Genomic DNA, 25,411 nt, shown 5'->3' with positions numbered 1-25,411 from the left:
CTGCATAATTTGACTTGTGCAAATATTGAAGATATTGAATATAAATACATTCCTTTGTTAAAAATATTTTTTTTCTTTTGCTAAAAAGAACATCCTGTTATGGTAGTGATTCCAGATGTTCTGCCAGGGACTATAATAGGCACGCTGCCTCTAACTCACCTGGACAGCAGCTTGCGGATCAGCTGCTTCTCCTCCTCGATGTAGCCTGGCCAGTCCCTCTGCACATGCTTGTAGAAGTCCTCCTTCAGCAAATAGCTGCTGTCTTTGGGATTTACTTTAGCCACCTAAAACATGGAAAACACTGTCCATTAAATGAGCAAGGTGGATGATGCTCTAACATCTTGGGTCCACGTTGGAGAATACAAACAAATGCCTTTTAGTACCCATAGCGACAGCAACCGTAAAAAAAAAAAAAAGATGCATGGAGGCGTTAGGGCGGGAACATAAAGAAGTTAACTGAGATTTAATGTCTTGAGAAAAGTTCACATGGGAAAGATCTGATCATTTAGCCACTAAAGTCAATTATTCAGAAAATTAAAAAGTAGTGTTTTAAGTGTTTTGTCTTTAAATAAGCTTCTGGCTTTTGGATCATAATGTGAACACTAAAGCAAAACTCCTGCATGGTGGCACAGTTGGTAGCACTGTTGACTTGCAGCAAGAAGGTCCTGGGTTCGACACCCGGCCCGGGGTCTTTCTGCATGGAGTTTGCATGTTCTCCCTGTGCATGCGTGGGTTCTCACTAGGTACTCCGGCTTCCTCCCACAGTCTAAAGACAGGTTAATTGGTCTCTCTAAATTGCCTTTAGGTGTGTGAATGAGTGTGTGCATGGTTGTTTTTGTGTTGCCCTGCGATGGACTGGCGACCTGTCCAGGGTGTAACCCGCCTCCCACCCATAGACTGCTGGAGATAGCCACCAGTTTCCCCGCGACCCACTATGGAAGAAGCGGTATAAAAAAATGCCTGACTGACAAACTCCTACTTTACATCTGAATATTTATAAAAACTAAATGCATCATCATTAAAAATCTTAAATATTTGACAAAACCCTTTTTCCTCGTTAAAATGATCTGCATTCATAATCTATTTATAATAATTAGATGCACAGCTGCAAAGCTAAAAAACTAAACTATATCAATGCTTCTGCTGCCACCTAAGAGCCAAACACTTTCTTTGTGATAGTCTCATAGCTGACTGCCTTTCTCTGAGGACATCCATCTTTGTGATGCCTGCTGACACGGCAGCCTGCCCAACAGCAAACAGCATCTCTGAAGAGGCAATTACAGTCTGACCTAATTAGAAACAACAAACTATAAAACCCCCGACCACCCCAAGCCAGGCATTGAGGGGCTAAGGGCTTTGAAAGAACACAGAGACGAATATGATCATTAAAAAACAACAAACAAAAAAAACCTCATAAACCAAGAATAGCCAGAACAATCCTCAATAACCCAGAAAGGTCTGTGAGACCTGATGCTGGTTTATAGCTTTTAGCTCCACGGTTACACACGCTTCAGTAACTATAAAGATTGTTGCTTAGGTAAATTAAAGGGAAAGCATCACTGTTTCCTAGAAATGAATGTCGTTAGTGTTCCAGCCTTTAACACATTGCTTCTATGTACAGGTTGGGTTTTATGACAAAATCCCTTCAGAAACAGGTTAATGTGGAGGTAGATATGTTTCTATGTGTGGGACGGGTGCACAGCTACATCCTACAGGTATGAGCACACAGACACGCCACAGTGTGTATAAGGATTTTCTTTAGCCGAGATGTAAATGTATGTCACATAAATATACAGTCCCTTGCTAGAGTATTCATGGTCACATTACAACTAAACAAACCTCATGGTATTTTACTGGGATTTTATGTGAAAGACCAACACATTGTATAAGAATTTGGAAAAAAGGGATACATGGTTACAACATCCCTTGTGAATCATGGGGTATCAATACTTTTGCAAGTCACTGTTTTCAAACTGTGTGAACCGTTTATGTTGAAGTGTGTGCACATGGTCTAGTTTTTACCTCCTCGAGCACAGCACCCAGCTCAGCCTTGTCCTTTGTTCCAGCTCGCTCTCTTTCCAGCCACAGGAGAAGCTCTGGTTTCCTGTAAGGTTTGAGGGCCAGCAGGTGGATGATGCGTTCCTTCAGGGGCTTCTGGATGGGGGCAGGCATGCTGCTGTTCCTCCTTTTGTTGGCTGACTGCTTGTAGAAGTTGGTGTCAGAAGCAGCTGGGGGAGCGGATCTTTTTTGGTACTTGAGATTTTTACCTGCACACAGGGGAGATGAGCCACATTTGTAGGAAGAAGTATTTGGTCAGATATTGGGTCCTTGGTAAGATCAGACAGAAAAAAAGGTCATTATTAATGTTTCTTATTCTCCACAAGAAGACAGTTAAATGATTACAATAAACGCTCATGGTGCTTATTCCTCTAGGATGTAAACGTATAACTGATTTTTGCTTACATTCCTTTTGCAAGCAGACTGGGCATGTTTGAGCCATGAAAGCCATCATCTCTCTGCGCTAATCCTGGTTAATAAAGGTTGAAATGGGGGGAGAAGTTCAGCAAAAGAGAGGTTTCTCTTCAACCACTGAAGCGTGTCTGCCTTGGGATATATTACACTGTGCATGTTATTATCCTGGATTTTTGTGCCTTATTTGTCATCTACTGTAGTGGATTTCATATCAACAACGATAAGGCGTGCATGTTGGTGCTATTTGACCCATATAAATAACAGCACTAGCCCCTGTAACCACCGCACAGCTGCAATCTGATAACTGAGCAAAAAATATAAATGATTTTACGTATAACTTCCTAGATTTATAATCATTGCATAGAAGCCTCTTTCAATGTACAGTCATATTCAATACATTAGAATATGGGGTCCAATGAGGAATGTTTGTCAGATTAAGAGTATTTTTTTAATAACTATCTTTAAGCAGGTATAAAACATGCCTTCTAAAAAGCCTACATTTATGTATAAAATAAGTTTTCTTATTGGTCTAATGTAATATTCTAATCTTAAATGTCGTGTTTTCATTAGGTGTAAGCAGAAAATCATAATTAACAGAAACAAAGGCTTGAAAACATCAGTTTGTGTGCAGTTAATCTATATAATGTGTTTCACTTAATGAGCTAAGTTACTGAAATAAATGAACTTTTTAACAATATTCTAATTTACTGAATGGCTCCAGTTACAGCTGCATGTGTTTTGGGATTTGTCTCCATCAGCTTTGCACATATAGAGCATTAAGGTTTTGCCCATTCTTCTTCGCGGAATGGCTCAACAACAGTCAGACTGGACACAGAGCATCTATGAACATCGATTTTTAACTCTTGCCAAAGATTTTTAATTAGAACAAGGTCTGGACTTAACTTGACCCACACGAACACATGAATATGTCTTGATTTAAACCATTCTGCTGCATTTCTGGTTGTATGTTAGAGTTGCTGTTCTTCTAAAGTTGGACCTCAAGCCCCCGTCTCAAGTCTGGTTTTTAACAGCTTGTCTTCCAAAACTGCATGTGACACTGACCTAGGCTGTGGATCTCTGCAGCCCCTCTAGCGTTACCATGGGCCCTTAGCTGCTTCTCTGAATAATGTTCTCCTGGCCCAGCTAGTCAGTTTTATGTGGACTGCCTTATCGTAACATTTGGGATATTGTTAACCTAACCCTTCTTTAAACTTCTCCACAACTTTTTCCCTAACCAGTTGATGTGTCCCTTGGTCTTCATGGTGCTGTTTGTTCCCAAATGTTCTCGAACAAACCCCCAAAGCCTTCAAGGAACTGCTGCATTTCCACTCAGATTACATTATACACAGATGGACTCTATTTACTAATTAGGTTACTTCTAAAGACGATTGGTTGCACTGGATTACATTTAGGGGTATCAGAGTTTGCTGCGGGTTGTTCTATCAGATAAAATCCCAATAAAAGTACATTGAAATTTCTGGTTGCATCATAACAAATTGTGGAGACATTGAAGTGTTATGAAAACACTGCAAGATACTCTGATGAACTGTGAGTCAGATGCAGATTTGACATGCTTTATGTGTTCTGCAGTTGGAAACATTTGCGCAGAATCACAGTAAAGTTCAGAGAGCAGTTTAAACTGATCCTTTTGGCCACACAATCCATTTGTTTTGCCATTTTGAGCTTAAGAGCTCGTTACACAATATACAGAGTCTAAATTTGGTCCACATTAGCTGGAGGTTCAGCTCCCCTGGAGCTCCAGCCTCGACATAGGGGTCCAGAAATGGGCCAAGAAAAATGATTGCATAACTACAGCAAAGGCTGAAGTGGAGGCAAACAATGATAGACAGAGAGTAGCTGTCCAGTTTGTCTTCTCTTATGATTACATCGCTGCAAGGTATCCTTGGATTCAAGATTGGAAAGAAAAACACAAAAATTGGATTTTGAGCTTTCTCCATGGCAAACATTTCACTGATTTATTATCTGAAGCCCATAAAACTCTTTCAGACCATCACATGGTGCTGCACTATTTCAGATTCCTACCGTTTAACAACAAAGTTAAACATTTGCTGCAAAGATGTGTTCAAATGGGTAAAGAGACAACAGTGCATAGCAAATAGCATTTGTATAGTTGAGTCCCAAACAAAGAGCCTGCTTCTGAACATCATCACAGCCTGGTTTCAAGAAAGATACCTGGTACTGAACACCATCAGACCAACAGCATACAATTTGTGGGTAAAAGAGATACACTAAGGCTGAAAAGCAGAATCCAACAAAAATATTGAAGACAAGACTTTTATAAGCAACGGGCCAGCCTGCACATCTGGTTTCATTACTTACCACAAGAGGAAAATGTCTGGTTTTCAGCTTCAAGCAGTGATCTAAGCAGTGTTGTTCAACTTCAACAAATATTCCAAAAGATTTTATTGGTGCTATTACTTTTCTATTTTTGATCTTATAATGGACCATTGTATCCACAGCCAATCTCTTCTTCCCCCATTCAGTACGAAGGTTTTTGCCCTCTCTACAGAGAGATGTTTTCATGCACAGCATTTTTCCATACCAAGAGACCCTTTGGTCTAATCTTACTTGGATGTGTGGCTCCAGGTTTGATCTCGATGGCTGAACGGCTCCAGCTGTCCTTTTCCATCTGAGACATCCTCTCGCGGGTCATCTGGTAGGAGTCGTCAGTGGCGCACACGGTGATCTTGTCCTGGATGCTGCCTTGGCCCTCCAGCTGCTCACGGCCATCGCTGTGAAACAAAGAAAACGCAAAGCCGCTAAAGAGCAAGATTTCTCCTCGTGTTCTTGTAGCCTGACATGACTCTGTACAAGAAATTCTCTTAGATAAATCTACGGCTGTATGTTACGTCACAGGCTGGATTTAGCCAGGTTCAAGGCAGTACAGAGCCGATGGAAAACCACCAGGATTACTTTGGCTCAGAGAGCATACTTGCTCAACAGGGATCATCTTAGACAGAGGTAAATAGTTGTTAAATGAACCTGTGCACGAGTGCAATAAAGATTTACGAAGATTTGACTTTCTTTTCACTTAAAAAAAAATCCTGCTGCCTTGATGCAAGAAGAGTTGAATCAGGGACAAGACATTTCTAGTTGGAGTTTGTATGTTCTCTCAGTGCATACGTAGATTTTCTCTGGGTACGCTGGCTTCCTTCATCTGTCCAAAAACATGCAAGTTAAGTTACCTGGCCAGTCTAAATTACCCTTCAGTGTGAGTGTGTCTATGCACAACTGTCTGTGTCCTACGTGTTGCTCATATATGGTCAGAGTGTGACCTGTCATTTGCAAACTGAAAGCTGGAGTTAGGAATCAGGTGTGGAAAATGTGCAGATGTATGTATTTAATTCTCCTGATTTTGTTAACTGCAGCAACAGACTTTAACTAATTCAGCTCTCTGTAGCTTCGTCACAACTCTTAGTTACGAAGCATTGTGGTTGAGACTGTGCCCCTCCCCCACTTGTTGCTGCACACTCCCTGTCAGCTGGATGAAAGTATGTTCTACAGCTACCACTGTAACACCACAACCAAAATTGGCTGTTGGGAATTTTCTGGGGGCATGTAAACACTTTGGGAGTCATATTGTAGAAACAAAAGAAGCACCCATCCCTCTCATTAATGCCATTCTCAGAGCTGCTCTAAAATGAGCAGAACAGCAAAACATTTTATAAAAAGAACAATAACAATCAATATATTGTTTTTTGCAGTAGAAAAAGCTGTTGCTTTTTAAATAAAAGCAGGAAGATCATGTTATAGGTTGTTGTTTCAGGTGTTTTTGTATAAATGCCAATAAACTGTCGTAGTTTTACTTAAGGGTATCATACCATGACAATGTCACACAAGCACTGCCTTGTTCAACCTACAAAAACAAACTTTTTAGTAATGAAAGGATCCATCCAGAACAAATAAAAAGAATTTGGCATCCCTTGTGATGTATATATAACAGAGAAATTAAGTAGTCAAGTATTTAAAAATAGAGTGACTGAGTGATGAGCTGTGAAAACATTCCATCCAAGATCACAACCGTGAAATCAGATTGTACACATACCAATCACAGTGGGAAGATAAGTCTATGTTGATTTGCATTTTACAATAATGAACATTGGAGATGCATTGATTGAACAGCCAGAGATCAGAAGTGGGCAACTTTTGTTTGTTTGGCTCTGATCTGAGGTTGGTACTTTTTTGGAAAAATAAAAATGGATAAAGTGAGGGGCAAATGCTTGAATGTAAGAATGGGGATAATCTAATTTCTCCATTTTCTGTAGGAACCAATATTACTACCTCTTTTGAAATAAATTGCAGCCCATTTTTGCTATCTATGCATTACACTGAGAAAATATATTTGGAATCTTACAAAATCTCAATCGGCAGCCTGGAACCTTTAAAGAAAGTAGAGATCGGACAGGAAAAGCCATATTTCTGGTGAAAATAACAGCTTATAACTGGTTATCACCATACCTTGAAATGTACTGATGGATGCAGTCAAAACTGGCTTGTGGCTGGTCTTTGCTGTCACTGGATAAGTAGAAGGAGAAGATGCGCAGAGCAGAAGGTAACTCTGGTGTAGGTGCTGGGATCTTCATGTACTATGAGGCAGACAGGAAAAAAAAAAAAAAAAAAAGAGTTCTCTAAAATGCGATTGATAGATACATGGGCTACATGTGGGAATACATTTTGAAGTTTAAAGAAAGGCCTTAAAACTTGGCTATTGGCTGGCCAGAACCAGCCAATAGCTTGGACTTGTCAACTCACTCCAGATAATTCATGCATCATTCACTACCTTTCAAAACTGTCAAGTTATTGCAGAGGAAAAAGCAACTATCTACATAGACTCTGCAGCCAAATGCACTGTGTCCAACACAGGGCTGTAGTTTTTGTAATCAACATAAATCAGTTCCTACTTTCCCTTTCTTGACTGCTTGAGGACAAAACCATTTCAGTCTAGTCCAAGAAGAGAATAGTTAATGTAAAAAAGGCTTATTCTGGTCTTCTCTGTTCAGTTTTATTTAATATGTTCAAAAGCAGTGAAGTGTTCAATATGACAAAAGGATACAGAGACCTACTGTATTTCAGTTAGGTAAACAGTATTCATAAAATGTTTTAAAGTCCAAAGATTAGGTACTGTAGTTGAGATGTAGGGCACACCCTGGACAGGTACTAGCGTCAACAAAAAGATATATGCGGGTCAGCAAAAGAAAAGCAAAGTAACCAACTGGAAAACTGAAGCATTTGGTGAAAACCCTTTTAACAATAGCCACAGACCAGTATGTACCATATTTTTCTACAGTATGATAACCTTAAGTAAAAGTATTTACACAAGCATTGCAAACAACTTTACTGAGTAATCCTTTAGATTTCCTGGCAAATTCAGTGGAGTGCAGCAGAGTCAAGGCTGAAACATGAAACAAACACTGAAGACCGACACATGCAAATCTGCAACATTTGCTCTGCTTCAGAGAAAGGTTTAGGACAAGTGCTGAAATGATGTCTGAGAGAGCATAACATGACACTTGGACAAGTAGGGAAATTTGCAGCAAGGCCTTACAATAGAAGCTCAAATGCTCCAGGAGACAAACTACACCATATCGCCAAAAGTGTTCGCTCACCTGCCTTGACTCGCATACGAATTTAAGTGACATCCCATTCTTAATCCATAGGGTTCAATATGACGATATGGCGATTCGTCCCTCCAGAGACCGGGCCTCTACTGCTGTAGAGTCCAGTGGTGGTGTGCTTTACAACAGCGCATCCAACGATTTGCATTGTAATGTACAGTTTGGATGCAGCTGCTCAGCCATGGAAAACAATTCCATGAAGCTCTCAATGGACTTTTCTTGAGCTAATCTAAAGGCCGCATAAAGTTTGGAGTTCTGTAGTGAATGACTGCAGAAAGTTGGCGACCTCTACACACTGCATCAGCATTTGCAGTTGCTCCGTCATTTTACCTGGTCTAGCACTTGGTGGCTGAGTGGCTGTTGTTCTCAATTGTTTCCACTTTCTTATAACACTGACAGTTGATGATGGAATATTTAGGATGAAATTTCATGAATGGACTTGTTGCACAGGTGGCATCCTATCACAGTACCACACAGGAATTCACTGACCTCCTGAGAGCGACACATTCTTTCACAAAAGTTTGTAGAAACAGTCTACTTGCCTAGATGCTTAATATTATGGAAATTTGGCAACGGAAGTGATTGGAATACCTGATTTTAATTATTTTGATAGGTGAGGGAATACTTTTGGGAATATATTGTATGTAACTGGCTACAATAAATAGGAGTCAGTGTTAACATACATGAATGTCAGAGTCAAGGGTCTTTTTTGAAATTTCTCTACCTTCTGCTCTTGTGGCCTTTCATCTAGCAATATAATTGCCCAGACACTACAACATGCATATGCAAGATACTGATATTTAATGGGTTAATGTGCCACTTAACGTATTTTTACAAAACATTACAGAATATCAGATCTAACAAAGAAAAACAAAAAACGTTTAGTTTTCCGAGACACAGATTTACCGTTTAGGGGATTCCAATGCCCTTTTTTCATTTTCATTTCTTTTTTATTTGAAATTATCTGTTTAATACTCAATGTCTAAGGGAAAATGCAAAAAAATGCTCTGCACATTCACCTGCTGAATAAAGAAGTTTCTACCCTGGGCTTGGTGAGCAGATGGACAGTTTATTTAACCTGGTTGGTTTTCTGCAATAGATTCGACTTTTGTAGTCCAGAAAAATTTTTCGATTGTTGAGGTCAGGGTCATTTCAGAAGCATAATGTTAGCTTGCTTTATCCATACCAAAACTAATTTTCATGAACGTTTTGGGATCACCTGTTGGAACACCAAAGTGTGTCCAAGCTTCGACTCTCTGACCCCAGTCAAAATGAGATCTAAACTGGTCAATTTGGCCAAACAAATTAACAGGAAGTATGTTTGGAGGAATCATAGTGAAGTTTTTAAACGTAAAAACACTGTACCAACTGTCAGGCATGGTGGTGGAAGCATCATGGTGAGGGTCTGTTGAGATGCCAGTAGTACTGGTGCATTGTAGAAAGTGGGTAAAACAATAATAAAAAAAGAAAATTCCTGAATTTCAATGTACAATTGAACCTTGAACCACAAAAAGTGGGTTTTAAAAAAGGACAATAAAAAGCTTGCTTATGACAAAAGAAAGTGTATAATTTCTTTGCAAATTTCTAAAGCATATTTAACCAAATACTAGAAAGATTTTATCCGTATATTTTTTACCACCTGTGGATAAGGGAAAATCTGCAATAAATTCAAATATGTGCAATTAGTTCTAGCTTTTGAAATTCTACTGACAAAAGATCAGTTCAAATACATAATTAAAACACCAAAATTAAAAAGGCTTTGCACGTAATGAGACCATGTAAACCATTCACAGGAAATGAAAGTTGATTATAGAGCTTACAATATATTTATGACAATGAACTATCAACAGGCTCTGTGGCTTATTTTTAGCGTTTTTTTTTTTACATCATCTGTCCTAAACTGCCACAGTTGAAAGTAAAAATGACTTGGTGTGCCGTTGTTGATGTTAGACATTTGAAAACAAAGCTGGCTGCGTCTGTGCTCTGTTTTAAAGCATGCAAATATCAATTTGTCCTAATGTAAATGCATTGCATAAGCTCTAGTGTTGTCCCAACTAGAATAACAATACAAAGCCACCAAGAAAAAGAAAACACGCATTGAAACCACTCAGCAATGAGTCCACTTTCATTTTTAGTGCCCAACCTTCCTCACATGCAGTTGTTGCCTATAAGGATCACCTTTGACATTTCACAAATTTGCAGTTAAGCAACATGACGTTGGCTCCTTTTCTCTTATCAAATTGCGGCACACGTCTTTACAGGCAAGCTGTCACCACAGGAATTTATACAAACTACATACCAAACACTACAGGCATCTGAGGTGGATTTCAGTTCATTATAAAATGTGTTGTGTGGTTGTGTAATGCTTCGCCTATGGACAGCCTCTTAGTAATGAGCACATTTAAAGTCTAAAAGGTAACAGATCAGTTGAGTTTCAGTTTTTTCTAAAGAAAATATGTTAATTACACCAGAGAGGTCATCATTTCCCACATGGATTTTGGTAATATTTCATAGGTTGAGGTGCATCTTTTTAATGAATTCAAAACATTTGCAGCCTGGCTTATGTTACTGAAAACCTGGTTAGACTGCAGATACACACAGACGTCATCACGTTCTTCTGCAGCTTGTGTATAGCATGCTGCTTGGTACACAGCATGTGTTTCCATGCATTTTAGCGAGATTTTACGGGACAGACCAACAAGTAGTGGATGATTGCAGAGCGAAATGTTTTAGAAATTAAAATGTTAAAAGTGTGGTGTGCCTTTGTATTGAGAATCCTTTACTTTTATATCCCAAAATAAAATTCAGTGCAAACAACTGCCCTAAGAAGTCACCTAATTAGTAATCATAGTCTACCTGAGTGTAATTTAATGTAATGTAATTTAATAATTTAATGTAGATTCAGCTATTCTGTGAAGGCATCAAAGGTTTGTTAGAGAGCATTAGCAAACAAACAGCAACATGAATACTAAGGAACACAGCAGACAAGTCGCAGAGAAAGTTGTGAGAAATCTAAAGCAAGGCAACATTGAACATCTAAGGTAGCAATGTTAAATCCATCATCTGAAAATGTGTGTCCACTGTAAACCTACCAAAACATGGCTATCACTCAAACTGAAAGGCAGAGCAAGGACCGTGCTATTTAGAGAGGCAACCAAGATCCCCATGGTAACTCTGGAGGAGCTGCAGAGATCCACAGCCCAGGTGTAAGAATCTGTTCACAGGACAGCTAATCATTTTGTAGTTTGAAAATCTGGCTTTCATAGAAAAGTGATCAAAAAAGCCATACAAAGTGCTGTTAACAGTTTGCAACAAGCCATGTAGGGGACACAGCAAACGCATGAAAGAAGTGGTTTGGACACTAAAATATTTTGGGCCTAAACAGAAAACACTGTGTGGCAAAAACAAACACTGCACATCATCCTTAAATACAACCCACACAGAATAATATGGTGGAACCTCTTAGAGGCTTCAAAAGACTTCAGACTGGGGTGGAGGCTCCCTTTCCAACAGGACTGTGACCCTTAATGTATAGCCAGAGCTACAAGGGAATGGTTTAGAACATAGCATATTGATTAATAAGAACAGTCCAGTCAATGCCCAGACCTAAATCTAATTGAGAATAGGTAGCATTATTTGAAATGGACTGTTTTTCAAATGACTGATGCTCTGCATTAAATCTGATTGAGCGTAAGAGTAATGGAGATACTCCAGAAGATCTTTAGGCCTTTACAAAGTCTGGCTCAGGGGGACTGAACACAGATACATCTTTGCTATAAGAACTGTTTTTACAAAAGAAACTTGGTGCTCGTTGGTTGGGGTAGTGTTGCGAGGGGCCCTTGCCTTGCCATTGCGGCGCACTGTGTTGTGGGGGGCAGGATGTGGCAGGGGTGCTTGGAGCGGGGCTGTGTGTGAAGCTTGCACTGTGTGGGTGTGGCTTTGTCGGCTTTTCGAGGATGGAGCTCATGTGTGTGGGTGTGCCCCTGTGCCGTGGGGAAGGAATTCAAGGCTTTGGGTTTGGGCCATGAGTTCGATATCTGTGTCCTGGTTGGGGGTGGCCCTGTGGGGAAATTCATGTTGGGGTTCACTGGGGGTGGGGGGCTCATGGGGTTAGGATCGGAATTCATTGGGGGGTTGGGACTGTTTCATCCTCTGGTTGGCGGGCTAGTCTGGACCATGTAGACCCCTCTTTTGTACATGGCCCCCTCTCCGGATGAGTTTGGGGGTCGGGGTCTGGGCCGGGGTTGCTCAGGTTCAGGCACCAGCCAAGGCTAACCCAGCCCAGGTTCAGGTGCTGGGTTGGTCTACCTGTCTCCACCTCCGGAGAGAAGGGGACCACCTCCTGGATCTGGGGGCTGGTTGCCCCTATGGGGTATCGGCACCTGGACCTGGGAGTATAGAGTATGTATGGGGAGTGTGAGTGAATGTACGATGTCCATTGTTATTTGTCTTTACGTTGGGTGAGTGGGTGTGAGTGTTTTTATGTGTACGCATGAGGGTGGGAATGTGTGATTGTGACAGTGTGTGCCTGTTTTTTGTGTCAGGCTGAGTCTTGGACTGCTCCCTTTCCTGGATCAGTTTAGGCCCCCCATCAAATGTGGGGCCTATTTCCTCCCTGCCCCACTACCTGCCGGTGGTTGGGGTCTCTGCCCGCTGGTGTACATGTGGTTCTCAGTGTCCGGGGCTGGGTGCATTGGTGTGTGCTGGCTCACTCCCGGTGGCTGCTTGTTGGGGCCTGGACCCCTGGGCTCTGTCGGGCCTCTGCTTGGGGAGTGATGAGTCCCGGGGTCTCAGGTCTGTGGGTCCATGGCTGGATCTGCTCGGGCGTAGATGGCTGCCGGCGGGGCCTGTGGGCTCGTCACTGCAGTTTCCTGGGGCTTCTGCACTTTGGCTGCTGGGTGGTTCCCCTGGGACTCTCCCCTGCTCTTCTCTGGGGGGGTTGGTGTAGTCCAGGCGGTGGTTCTCCTGGGGTTCCTGTGCTCTGGGGGGCCTTTGGATGTCTATGGTTGGATCACCTCTGTATCTGTCCCAGGTCCAGGGGTTCACACTCAGACCCACAGGTGTTTAGATTCAGGTGTTAACAGATACACAAATGTTCTATTTTGAGACACGTTTACCACTAAATACATCTTGCATTCATAAGTACTGTGCACTTTTTAGTAAAAAAGCTGTTAATATGAACGTTTCTGCAGGTGTAGAAGCAAGCAGGGTGTTTTCTTGTATTTTCTTCATCCTTCTTTCTCTCCTCCATTCTTTTCTCCTTCTCTCCCCTTTTCCTTTTTGATCCACCTCTCTCTCTTTTGTGCTTCTTATTTTTTTCCTTTTCGTTTCTGCCTGCGTGTACTTAACAATTGAAATAATCCCGAAGCAGTTTCTAATAAAGTTTCTTTTTATAAGTATCAAGCAGAGCTTTAAAGCGTTAGCCGTAATGCTCCACTTGTGAAAGTAAATCTGTTGGGCTTTTTCCTGGCACTCAGACAACAATTCTGAGGGATACTCCGCTGGACAGGACACGGCTAAAAACAATAAAAAATACAAAAACTTGGTTCAAAATTATGCAATGCTTTGTGATGGTCTATCACACTAGTTGTAATGTGACAAAAGTTCAATTTGAAAGGCCCTTTCTCAGAAATCCAGCGGTCAAAGCATGCAGACCGGTTCTTTTTACTTTATTTTGCTGTTTAGCAGCTTCATTTTTGTGTTAATAACATTGACTTTGGACAGAAACATGCCACTAGGTAAATGAGGAGATTTTCAGAAGAGGTCCCTGCAGAAAACTTCAATAATTCACGTTCTGTGTTCACTGGATTATTGTTTGTGCCGTCCCTTGACTCCTACAGCTCCAAGCGTCCTGCCGTGCACTGTACAAAGAAGCACTGGCTGGCATTTATCTTCTGGCGACTGCTCATATGACCTCCGCTGGCATATTTCTTCACTCCTGCTGTGGGAACTACAACAAGCACTCTCTTTCCCAGCCACTGAGGCCCACACCAGAGCCGAGCCTGCTCCCTGAGAAGGCCCGCACTACAATCCCAACCCAAAGAGGAGGTCTTAAAAAAAAAGGACATGGTAGTTTCAGAACTTAACTCACCATGAATGATGGAACATTTATGGAATTCCTTTCAAGTTAAAATATTCAGAGAATCTGTGTGTTACTTATAATCTTTAAATGAATAATAGACTGAAAAAATGAAATGGCTAGGTCCAAGCTCTGTGGATTTCTACACAATTTCTTACCAAAAGAGCAAACCCTTTATTTTGAATTTGGTTTGGGTTTGTTTTAACATCTAACATCTCACTGTAATCCGATATGCTGGTTTGGTTAATTTAGCCTGCAGATTCACATCGTCTTAAATTTTAGACATATTTTAGTTTCTCGAGCTTTCTTGGTTGCAGGACCAGTCAGCATCAAGGCTCTACCAAAGTGCAATGTCAGTGCACAGAGGAAACAGTTGTAGTGGACATGCAGCCTGTGGGATTAAACATCAAGCATTCAGCTTCCACGTTGTGTTCCCATGTGCCGTCAAATTAGAGGCTGACGCCCTGAATGACACTTTATCGGATCACAGTTATCAGCTCTGAAGGTAAATAGATATTACAGCCAGTGTTCAGCGTGGAGGTACATGAAAGTTTCAAAACCACAAACACTTCTCCCAAACCTTACCTACTGTTAAAGGTTTTCTAATGTGATAGCAGAGAAAGTGTAGTAGTGAATGGAGTTTAGCAAGGCAGTACCACACCTCCCCTACCTGTTACTGCACATTGTTGGTCAGCTGGCTAAAAAGAAAGCTCCCGCACTATTCACAGGCTGACAAGAAGTACAAACTCTGTTAGGAAATATTTCCTGTCATGAAAAATCTTGTGCAAACCAAGGGAGCGCCATCCATCACCTTAGGGTCCTTGACCTCTCTATGAAAGAGCAGCTCTCCAGGATTGACTGCCCTATATGGAGATAACAAGGCCAGAAGCTAGAACTAGTTCTGCGTATATTTCTTCATTAATAGTTTATACTTCCTGTCCAGGGTGTACCCCGCCTCTTGCCCATAGACTGCTGGAGATAGGCACCAGCTACCCCGTGACCCACTATGGAATAAGCGGTAGAAAATGACTGACTGACTGACTGACTAGTTTATACTTATACTACAAGTCAAAAGTTTTAGACACAGTTTCTCATTTGATGGTTTTCTTCATATTTATGACCATTGACATTGTACATAGATTCTCACTGAAGGCATCAAAACTGTAAATGAACATATATGAAATTATGTAGCAAACAAAAAATTGTAAAAGACCTTTAAATATGTTTTATATTTTAGATTCCTTAAAGTAGCGGCCTTTGCTTTAATGACTGAAATATTAACCTTTGGCTGTCTCTCAATGAACCTCTGGGAAGTTCTTTCAAGACTCTTTGGAAAACCATTTCAGGTGATCACTTCATGAAGCTCATAGAGAGAATGCTAAGAGAGCAAAGCAGTAATCAAAGCAAAGGGTGGATATTTTTGAAGAATCTAAAATATAAAAATGTTTAGAGTTATTTCACACTTTTTGTTTACTACATAATTTTATTTGTCTTTATTCATAGCTTTGTTGCCATTGGTGAGAATCCACAATGTAAATAGTCATGAAAATAAAGAGACCCATAAAGTGAGAATGTGTATCTAAAACTTTTGACCGGTAGTGTACATGCATTGCATGGGGAAAACCACATATATATCCAATAAATGACTTTACAATAGGTACATTTGTGTGGATTCCATTGTTGTGGTTTTTTTGTTCACATACTGTAGGTAAATCAATGTTAAAGTTAACATAATTATAACGGTAATAATCAATATGTTGCATTATTTTAAAAGGAATAGTTCAAACTTTGCTGTTTTAAAGAAAATCAAGTAGATTATTTTGAACATTTCTGCTATATGTGTGTGTAAATACCATGAATCTGTGGGACTCTTTTAAGGTCATCATACTGGGAGAATCTTTTACCAGCCTATGCCTGATGGTGACACAAGCTTAACGAGCTGCAGCTCTATCTTAACTGTCAGAAATGTCTCCACATGTTGAAGGTGCAAAAGGGGAAAGGGTCAATTTCCTGGCTTTATCAAAGTATAAACCTGTGAGAGACTGCTGTCGGTTCATGGGGCTTATGTTTCCTGTGAGCCTTTTGGTTGGATGTCAGGTCTGGGTGTAGATCTGCTGTAGGCCATTGTTTCCACATCCTCTGCAGCCTGGGTAATGGCCCTCTCAAAACAGCCCATCTTTTGTCCCCGCCTCTGGAGTGGGATGCCATGGCACTTCTCCCCCTTTGTGGCAGGCTGGAGGATTGGGAAGACGTGCAGGACAAGAAGGAGGAGGAGGAGGGGGTGAAACCTGCCGTCACCATCCCTGTCTGTTGTCAGGGATGGGGGGTGGGGGGGGGGGGGGGGGGTCACTCTGGGCCGGCTGCTAATGCAAACTCTGCGAGTGAGAGTGTGTTAATCCAGCATGAGCAAAGAAGGGCTCAGCTCCAACTACTCTCAGCAGGGCATAATCAGCCTTACTGGCACTCATAAAAGACGAGGGAGAGAGGCCAAGTTGGACGATGAGCAAACATCCTCACCCCTGCCTCAGAAACACACACAGATCCTCACCACACTTCAGTAAACACCACTTCTCATCATCTTACTGCAAACAAAAGGGGTGAATTGTTCCCAGGACCACAAGTTGACACATGCCACTAAAGACACTGCTACAATGGAGGATAGAGGGATAGAGATGCGAAATACAATGTGCGTCTGTGTCTCTAGATGCAGGGAGGAGACACAAAGACCAGGGCAGCAGGGCTGTACAGGAGAGAAATCAGCTCACATTTTTGTGGCTCTTCAAATGCAGCCGTGTGTTTTACGAGCCTCCCTGTCAGTCTGTTGAGGCTTGGAGCTGCAGAGAGTCTTCTCCCTCACTGGGTTTCACAAGGCGACACTGGGTGATTAATGTGGCTTCCATGAGTGGGAGACAGTGCATGTAATCAAGTCCCAGCCTATAATCACCTTCTATTCCTTTCCATTTGCAATTTCACAGAGAGGCAGAGCTGTAGTCGGCACTGCACAACTGGCAGAGAAAGGGACAGACAGACAGGTAGATGGTGGGGGTGGGGGGTGCCACAAGAATCCCCCCGTCTGGGGCAGCTGCCTCAGGGTCGGACTGTCAACTTCAACAAACTTTCAAACTACAGGCACCCAACAACGTCTGAGCGGGACAGTGGTACGCCACACGTGTTGGGATACGGAGAACTGAGAGGTTTAGGGTCTCATTAAGTTATATAGTGAGCTTTTACACAACCCAATTAGACAGGACTCATTCTTTAGCAAGTCCAGATATGCTCCTTAAGTTCAAGCAGCCTAATTAAATACAGGAGCCATTTTTTTTAAGAGTGCCTGCTGGATCTCAGAGGGAAGTTTGTCTTGGTTGTGTGGTCACAGTCTCAATAAGCCTAAAGGTAATCCAGTCAGTGAGAAAGATTTTCATTCCTGGTCTTTGAGACGCAGCAACAGCACCCAGTGCTGTTTAAAACGTCATAATCTTAAAACAACTTTGCACTTGTTGGCCGATGTGAAATTATGTAAATCTTGTAGTATTTTTACCAGGTGACATAAGCAGCACATGCAGCATGATAAAGAGATTACGGAAATGCAGAGAAAGCTGTTTTGCAGTGTAAAATAAAAGTGTGCTTCTTGTACCAAATTAACCCTACTGGATTATATACTGATGAATATTTTACAGTATTCTTGGAAAAGTATTCCAACCACTCAAACCTTTTTCACATTTTTTCACATTACAACCACCAACTTTTATGTATTTTGTTGATTTACAAATAAATAGTAGTGCATAACTGAAGTTAAAGGAACATTTGAAGATCTGAAAAGTGTTCATTTGTATTTAGCCTCTTTAACTTTGATACCCATAAATAAAATATAGCAAAACCAATTGCATTCAGTTAAATGCTCAAAGTTTGTCACAAGGTGTTCTAGTGAGATAAGACCAAGAACAAAAGCTATTTGTGATGGAACACACCATCACCATACTGACACATAGGTGTGGCAGTATAATGCCACACCTATGTGTGGATGCCTTTCTTTGACAGGGACAGATAAGCTGGTCAGGGTTGACTGGGAACATGGATAGAGCTAAACTCAGGGCAATCCCAGAACAAAATCTGCAGAGTTGAAAGGGAAATGGATCAGAGCTTTAACTTCTAGCAAGACAAGAATGCTAAACGTACAGCCGGAGCTACAATGCAATGGTTTAGATCAAAGCACATTTATGGGTTAGAATCGTCCAGTAAATTCCAGACCTAATTCCAATTAAAATCTGGGGCCAAGACTTAAAAATTGATGTTAACATTTGGTGTCCACCCATGCTGCATAGTTGGAGCTATTTTTTTCAGTTCAGGGCAAAGCAGGTAGAAATAAATTCTACAAGACTTGCAGCATCAGCTGCAGAGAGAGGTGGTTCAACAGAGTATTGGCTCTGGCTGAAAACAAAGGCATGACATTCTTTTCTGATTTTTATTCGTAATATTCTGCAAACCCTGGATCATTTCCTTCCACCACATAATTATGCACAACTCTGTGCTGGTGTTTCACATGAAATTGCACAATGTGAAAACGTTCAAGGAATAGAATAGCTGTTGAAAGGAACTGTAGAGATTGCATTCAAGGATGATGTTAAACATTCAAGAAACATCAAATTAAAATCTCTTTATAGCATGTTTGATGCTCAGTTGTAGCTTCCAGACCACTGGATCCGCATTCTTCTACTATGCTGGGCCCAAAAAAAAAGCCCTGAGGCCACATCACCACACATCTGGACTAAGCGCATTGCCTGCATTCCCTGCTCATTGTTATTCAAAACAGAGGCGACAACACACAATCAGAGGGGACTGTCAGGGTCGTAGCACAGCCAGCCTGAACGCACACAGGCAAGAAAATCATAATCCTTCCTTTAAACGTGTACACTAACAGTTAAACAAGAGCTATAAATGTCTATTTCCATCCTATGCCACAGAAACATACTAAACATTCAGAGGGTCCTCAGGGGATCCACTTTTAACTGCAGCAAGATGGGCATAAAGGAGGGCAGACAGGATGAAGGAGGTGGGACCCAAATCAATCATGTCTACAGACTGTGTAAACCACCCTTTTACACACAAGTCATTGCCAATAAAAATTTTTCTTTTAAATGATTGATGGGGCACGGCGCTGTTGATGTTGATGTGAGGCTTTAGTCCTTGATGGGGCTGTCCCGGGTTCGAGTCCTGGACCCGGCGACCTTTGCTAAATGTCTCCTCTTCTCTTTGCCCTCTTTCCTGTCTACCTACTGTCGAAAAAATGAAAAATAAAGGTCTCTCGTGCCACAAAAAAAATAAATAAATGAGTGACTAGACATGGATCGATTACTGGTATCAGGATATCCCAAGATTTAAATGTTATAGTTTATGTTGTTTATAATGTTATAGCGTAGGACGTTTTCGTCCTCGTGTTCCCACAGTTTGAAGAGTCGCAATAAAAGCACCACATTAATGGGAGTTTTCACTGTCTGTAAGGAACATGAAGTAATGCAGTGCTGACACAAGACCCAGAATTTGGGCTTTTAAATTTTGAAACTTGTTCTTTTTTGGGAAGTTTCTTAGGCAAGAAAAAGACAGTGGATGGAGGTTCTTGGGTGGGGATGGTCATCTTAAAATACTTATTTATCATGAGATCTTGTGGATTGTTCAGCTGGTAGATACTCTTGACTTCATAAAGAAAATAGACTTCTGTTCATTTTTATTAAAACAACAAAAAAGATTGATTTGATATTCCAATTTTGGAAATATTTTTCAGAATGATTTGTTTTCCCTTTAATTTATTTTTCCTTTCCTTTTTTGTCTTTTTTTATTTTTACTGAATTTTTCCATTTGTGGTTTTGGAATCATTTACTTATTCATAAAATGTGATGTAATTTCTCTTTGGAGGAGTAGTGACAGTCCAGCTTCCACCTGATAGGTTAAGGATAGTGTGTTCAATCTTTGTTAAGGTTAGCGCAGAAGAAGAAGCCTGTTAGCAATGTGCTCGTCAATGTTGTGCTCGCTGAATTAGAATGTTAAAATAAAGGGATGCAAAATGTTTTTCCCTTTATATATATATATATATATATATATATATATATATATATATATATATATAGGTATATATATATATCCTATTAAGCTTTTTCAAGGCTACAGTAGGGCAGGTATGAGCCACATGCCCAGAGGATATCCACAGCATAGCTGCTTGCTTTACTTGTATGCATCTGTGGTGGTTTTATGTTATATTTATGTTACGAGAATCTGCACACACGCAAAGTAGCCAGTGTATCACTGCAGCATTTAAGGGGCATTTGCTGTGTATACTTAGATGCACACACCGATGGTGAGAGTGCAGAGTTCATATCAGCAGCCCTGTTCACCCTACTGATAAAGTGCTTCTGTAATAGACACAAAACACTTGTAGATGTCTGGGTCAAGCAGACAGCGAAAGCTAATACAAACACAAGTCATAATGCCTTCGTGTGTAATCAAGAGCACTACAGCTCCTGTCATTACCTCTTAACACTTATTTTGATATTAACCTTAGGCCTCTGTGCTGTATAATTGGAGGGGTTTGAGACTTGCTCCAATCCCTTAAAAAACAGAAAAGGTTTCAGAACTATAAACGTTTTTAGTACAGAATGATCTCAGCTGAAATCTTACTAGCGTAAACCATTTCAAAAATAATAACACTAATCTACAGAATGAACGCTTAATCTTTCTCCCTGACCTGTCTGCTATTTTACTTGGTCTTCATGTTGCTGTTTGTTCACCTATGTTCTCTGACAAACATCTAAGGCCTTCTCAGAACAGCAGGATTTATACTGAGATTAAATTACACACAGGTGGAGCCTATTAACCAATTAGGGGACTTCTGAAGCCATGTAGCTACTCTGGATTTTATGTAGGGGGATCAGAGTGAAGGGGGCTGAATACTTATGCAGCCACACTTTTCAGATTTATTTTGCAAAAAAGCTTTTGAAGGCTGTGTATCAGTTTTCCTTCCACAGTTAGTTGCTACTTTGAGTTGGCCTATCACATAAAATCCCATTCAGATACATTGTAACCCCCAGTGAACAGAGCATTGATAGCAATTTGTGTGGCAACGTCAGAGACACAACTCCCCCAAAGCCAAAGAAAAACAACTGACTGACCCCCTCTTCACCTCTAACCCCTAACCCCTGTGCACAGAACTATGTCATCCTGGCAAAAAAAACCAAAACACTTTCAGCCAGTTATATATCCTAACTTTGTCATACTGTACCATGGATTCTGAAAATTAAAAAACAGAAACTATTCCTATTTATTTATTTATTTTTAGTTTTTTTTCCAAACTATCCAGAAGCCACAAAAAACCTTCCCACCTAATCAGGTTTAACCAGTCTGATGACTCCATAGGCCCCCTTTAAAAACTCACCACCACTCAGCTAGTTTTGTCGTGACAGGGAGGGGGCTGTAACTCTTTCAAAGCAGCCTGGGCAATTAGCATTGACTGAAAAGTAAGTATTCCCCAAGGACACAGCTGCTCCCAGCTCAAGTCAAAACACACACAGCTCAGGCTGTTTACTGCAGATCATGCATCGATGTCCCAAGAGTCAAAGCAAGGTGGGTGAGATATTATGGCTTGAATCTGTTGTGGAGTACTTTGGAAACATTGTCCTACACCTTGAACTTTTTCACACTATGTCTTCAGACATCATGTGTTTTATTGGGATTTGAGTGATAAGTTGTGTAGAATTATGAAGGGCAAGTAAGAGGATGCATGGTTACTTTTTTAAAAGTTAAAGTCTCATTACACAACACATGGTTTTCAAAATGTTTTATAAATCAAAAGTGTGGCATTGGTATTTAGCCCTCTTTAATCTGATACCCTAAAATAAAATATTGTGCAACTAATTGCCCTCAAATGTCACCTATGTAGTAAAATAGTACAGTCCACCAGTGTGTTATTTAATCACAGCATAAATCCAGCTGTTCTGTGAAGGCCTTAGAAGTTTGCCAGCGAACATCAATGAACAAACAGCATCATAAAGACTGAGGAACACGGCAGACAGGTTGATATCCCACGGTTTAAACATCTTACAGCACATTGTTCGGTCTACCATTACAAAATGGAGAGAATATGGGACAACTACACAAACCTACAGAGACGGCCACCCAAGGACATCAATAGTGAGAGTAGCAGCCAAGAGGCCAACGGTAACTGGAGGAGCTGTAGAGATTCACAGCCCAGGTAGGAGAATTTGTTGACCGGACAACTATTAGTTGTGAACCACATAAATCTGGTAGAGTGGCAAGAAGAAAGTGATTAATAAAAGAAAGTCATAGGACGTCCTGTTTGCAGTTTGCCACTAGCCATGCAGGAGACATACCAAACATGAAGATAAAGGTGCTCTCCTCAGATGAGACTAAAATAAAAAAAACATCTTAACTTACATGCAATACTGTGCGTGTGATTGAAGACTAACATTGCGAAGCACCCTAAACACACAACCCCCATTGTGAAACATGGTGGTGGCATCATGCTGTGGGGCTGCCCTCCATCAGGACAACAACACTAAGTTTACATGGGATTAAAAGTTGATAACAATATTTTGAAGAATTTATCACCATAACGATAAAAGTAATGATTTCAATTTAAAATCTTTTGCTGCCTTTTCTAGCAATAAATTGTGGGGCTGTGGCTGCACGTCACTGCAAAGCCATACAATGGCATGTAGTGCTTCTAAACAAAGACCAACCCTAATAAAGAACAGCTTACCGAATATTAAGGAGGCAACTTAAGGAAACCAGTTACATTAGGGTGCAATCCTATTGCTATTGTTATTTTTTGGTGTTGTCATGGAACCATTAGCGGAAAAAAAATAGTAAAAGTGACCATCCCAACACTTCTTTTGGTTTTTGGCGTTAGCAAACATCATCATGTAGAGTTTATTGTCACCATAATTCAAAATTGTTAGGACAATAAAAAAAACAAAACAAAAAAAAACATTTTCACGATCATGATAACTGGTATGATAATTGCCCATCCCTAGCTTAGATCAAAGCATATTAATGTGTCAGAATGGCCCAGTTAAAGTCCAGAGCTAAATCTATTTGAGAAGATAGAAACAAAGCAGCAGTGGAGGGGTGGTTCTGGGGGGGGCTGAAAACTATCATAATAAATCCTAAGAAAATACATTAAAGCCATGACAAGATGTTGAAAAGTGTAAGGGGTATGAACACTTCTGCAAGCAACTATAGATGCCCAGACACACATTTAAAGTCTGAATTGTATTTTTAGAAATGAGAACAAGAATAAGGTTATTCTGCCTCTCTGACTCATCAACAATTTCTCAGGTTGACTCCAGCTCCAACAATGCCCTCCCCCACCCCACCCTCTCAATGTTCCCCTCCTTCATTCTTTTCCCAGCACCGCTTGCTGACCCAACAAATCCCCTGCACAGTCACCAGCCTGACCCAGTAACCTGCGTGGCTCCTATCTGCTGCCAAGGACCAGGCATAAGCTCCCCTCCCAGTGCTCAGAGGGTGGCAGCACCGTGGGGCACAGTGAGTCGTCAGTGAAGCATGATGAATCAAGACAAAAGAAGAAATTATTGGATTTTATGTTTTTTATAGAAGGGTTGACAGCCTTTTTAACACCACCACTCATCCTGTAATGCAGTTTCATCCATTTAGGCAAATGAGCTAAGCTGCATGCGCTGCAGATAGGTATACCTCCCTGTATATCGCAGGTAAATGGTTAAAAAGTGTTTCTTCATTATACACATAAAACTAAACATACAAATGAAAAGAAAAACTTACCCCATGGTTTCCTTTGAAACAGATTGATGTCTCATTTTGTAAAACTCCCTGTAAGAAAGAAAGGAAGGAGCAATTCATTTTTGCATGTATGCAAAGTAAATTCCTTTAATTAGTCCAGTAAACACAATTATGCTGTAAGTTGATTTTACACAATCAATAATGCCTCTCAATGGTCTTCATTGGAGCTAATTATGAGACAAAGCAGCCTACTTTTTAAACCAGATAAGCTTCCGTGTTTCTATACAGAGATCTTCTGAAATTAACTTAAACTGGAGGGGAAAAAAAGCAGAGTTTCAAAGCAACAGCTGAGTAGTTTGTTTTTGAAGATAATTACAGGGTTCTGTCCCACTTTTCTGTGCACCAGGGAGACGCTGGTTCTGGGTAGAAGCACAGAAACCAGCAGCTGTAGACTGACAGGAGTAATTCTAGCCTTTATGCTGCTAATAGCAAATACAAAAAAAAAAAAAAAAAAAAAACTACACACAGCAGCTGTACAATATCTTAAAGGAAACAGCGCAACTTTTTGAGATGTGAAAAAATAAAATAAACGCACCCCCTCCTTAAAGAGACAAAAATAAAATATTGTACCTTGAGGTTCTGATAAGCCTCCAGAGCTCTGATCGCAGTGTCTGTGAGCTTGACGTGGTACAGAGTAATGCTGGGGCAGTTTTTGGTAGCTTTTCCACAGGAGAGCCCATAGTGGTGCTCCTGTCTGAGTGAAGCCATCGCTGGCTCTCCCCGCTGTTCTCCAGTTAGAGCAGCTTTCCTCTGTCAGATCAGCGTCAGGACGCGGGCGGGGCCTACAGTCAACGGAGAGATCCCTGTATGGCAAGCCATATAGTCATTCAATTGTTGTGGCCACACAGAAGAAGACTTTTCACACCTGGTGTCAATTTGAGGAGCATAACAACTGCAGTTCACATGGCTCGGAGCGATCAGATCACAGTTACCTTACATCAAAACGATAACGTAGCCATGTCACAGAGTGGGCTGTCATCTAAGCAATAAGCAGGACCCGTTATGCTGTGGTTACATCACAGACACATTCAGTAGAGCTACGTTAGAATTTACACTTCAACCCAGCTGAGATTCATTTGTGTTGCATTTTTGTGAAGCTGTTTTGGCTACAAACTATAAGCTCACCTGTGGTTCAACTGACACGACTGGAGAGAGGAAACTGCAAACGTTAAACCCACGATGCAGCTCCCCCGTTAGCAGCTGGCAGCTTGTTTGCACCACTCTGCGGGCATGCATTACACTCATAAACAGGACATTGCCAGGATTTTGTGTTTTATATGATTCTATCTTATAATAGAATCAGCTCAAATAATAATTAAAATTCTACTGGTGGTGTAAACAACTGTTAAAACAACGCAGCATTCATCTGAAGAAGACTCTAAAATTTAATTATTAG

The 25,411-nt window shown here is 40.9% G+C and overlaps 1 protein-coding gene across 1 annotated transcript in view; it reads right to left on the bottom strand.

Annotated features, from left to right (window-relative positions):
* The window catches only part of LOC124866503 (RNA polymerase II elongation factor ELL2-like), a 34,715-nt gene extending 9,912 nt beyond the window's left edge, over positions 1-24,803 (bottom strand). Inside the window, exons 1-6 of the mRNA XM_047362306.1 lie at positions 24,586-24,803; positions 23,998-24,045; positions 6,952-7,079; positions 5,062-5,225; positions 2,023-2,267; positions 160-284 (exon numbers count right to left, since the gene is read on the bottom strand). Of these exons, the coding sequence (XP_047218262.1) occupies positions 160-284; positions 2,023-2,267; positions 5,062-5,225; positions 6,952-7,079; positions 23,998-24,045; positions 24,586-24,723 (848 nt within the window). The 5' untranslated portion in view covers positions 24,724-24,803. The remainder of the gene's footprint in view (positions 1-159; positions 285-2,022; positions 2,268-5,061; positions 5,226-6,951; positions 7,080-23,997; positions 24,046-24,585) is intronic.
* Positions 24,804-25,411: the final 608 nt, after the last annotated feature.

Source organism: Girardinichthys multiradiatus, chromosome 4, assembly GCF_021462225.1.
Source record: "Girardinichthys multiradiatus isolate DD_20200921_A chromosome 4, DD_fGirMul_XY1, whole genome shotgun sequence".
NCBI classification, from domain to species: Eukaryota; Metazoa; Chordata; class Actinopteri; order Cyprinodontiformes; family Goodeidae; genus Girardinichthys; species Girardinichthys multiradiatus.
Note: the sequence above shows the minus strand (reverse complement) of the source record. Positions and strands in the feature narration are given on the sequence as shown.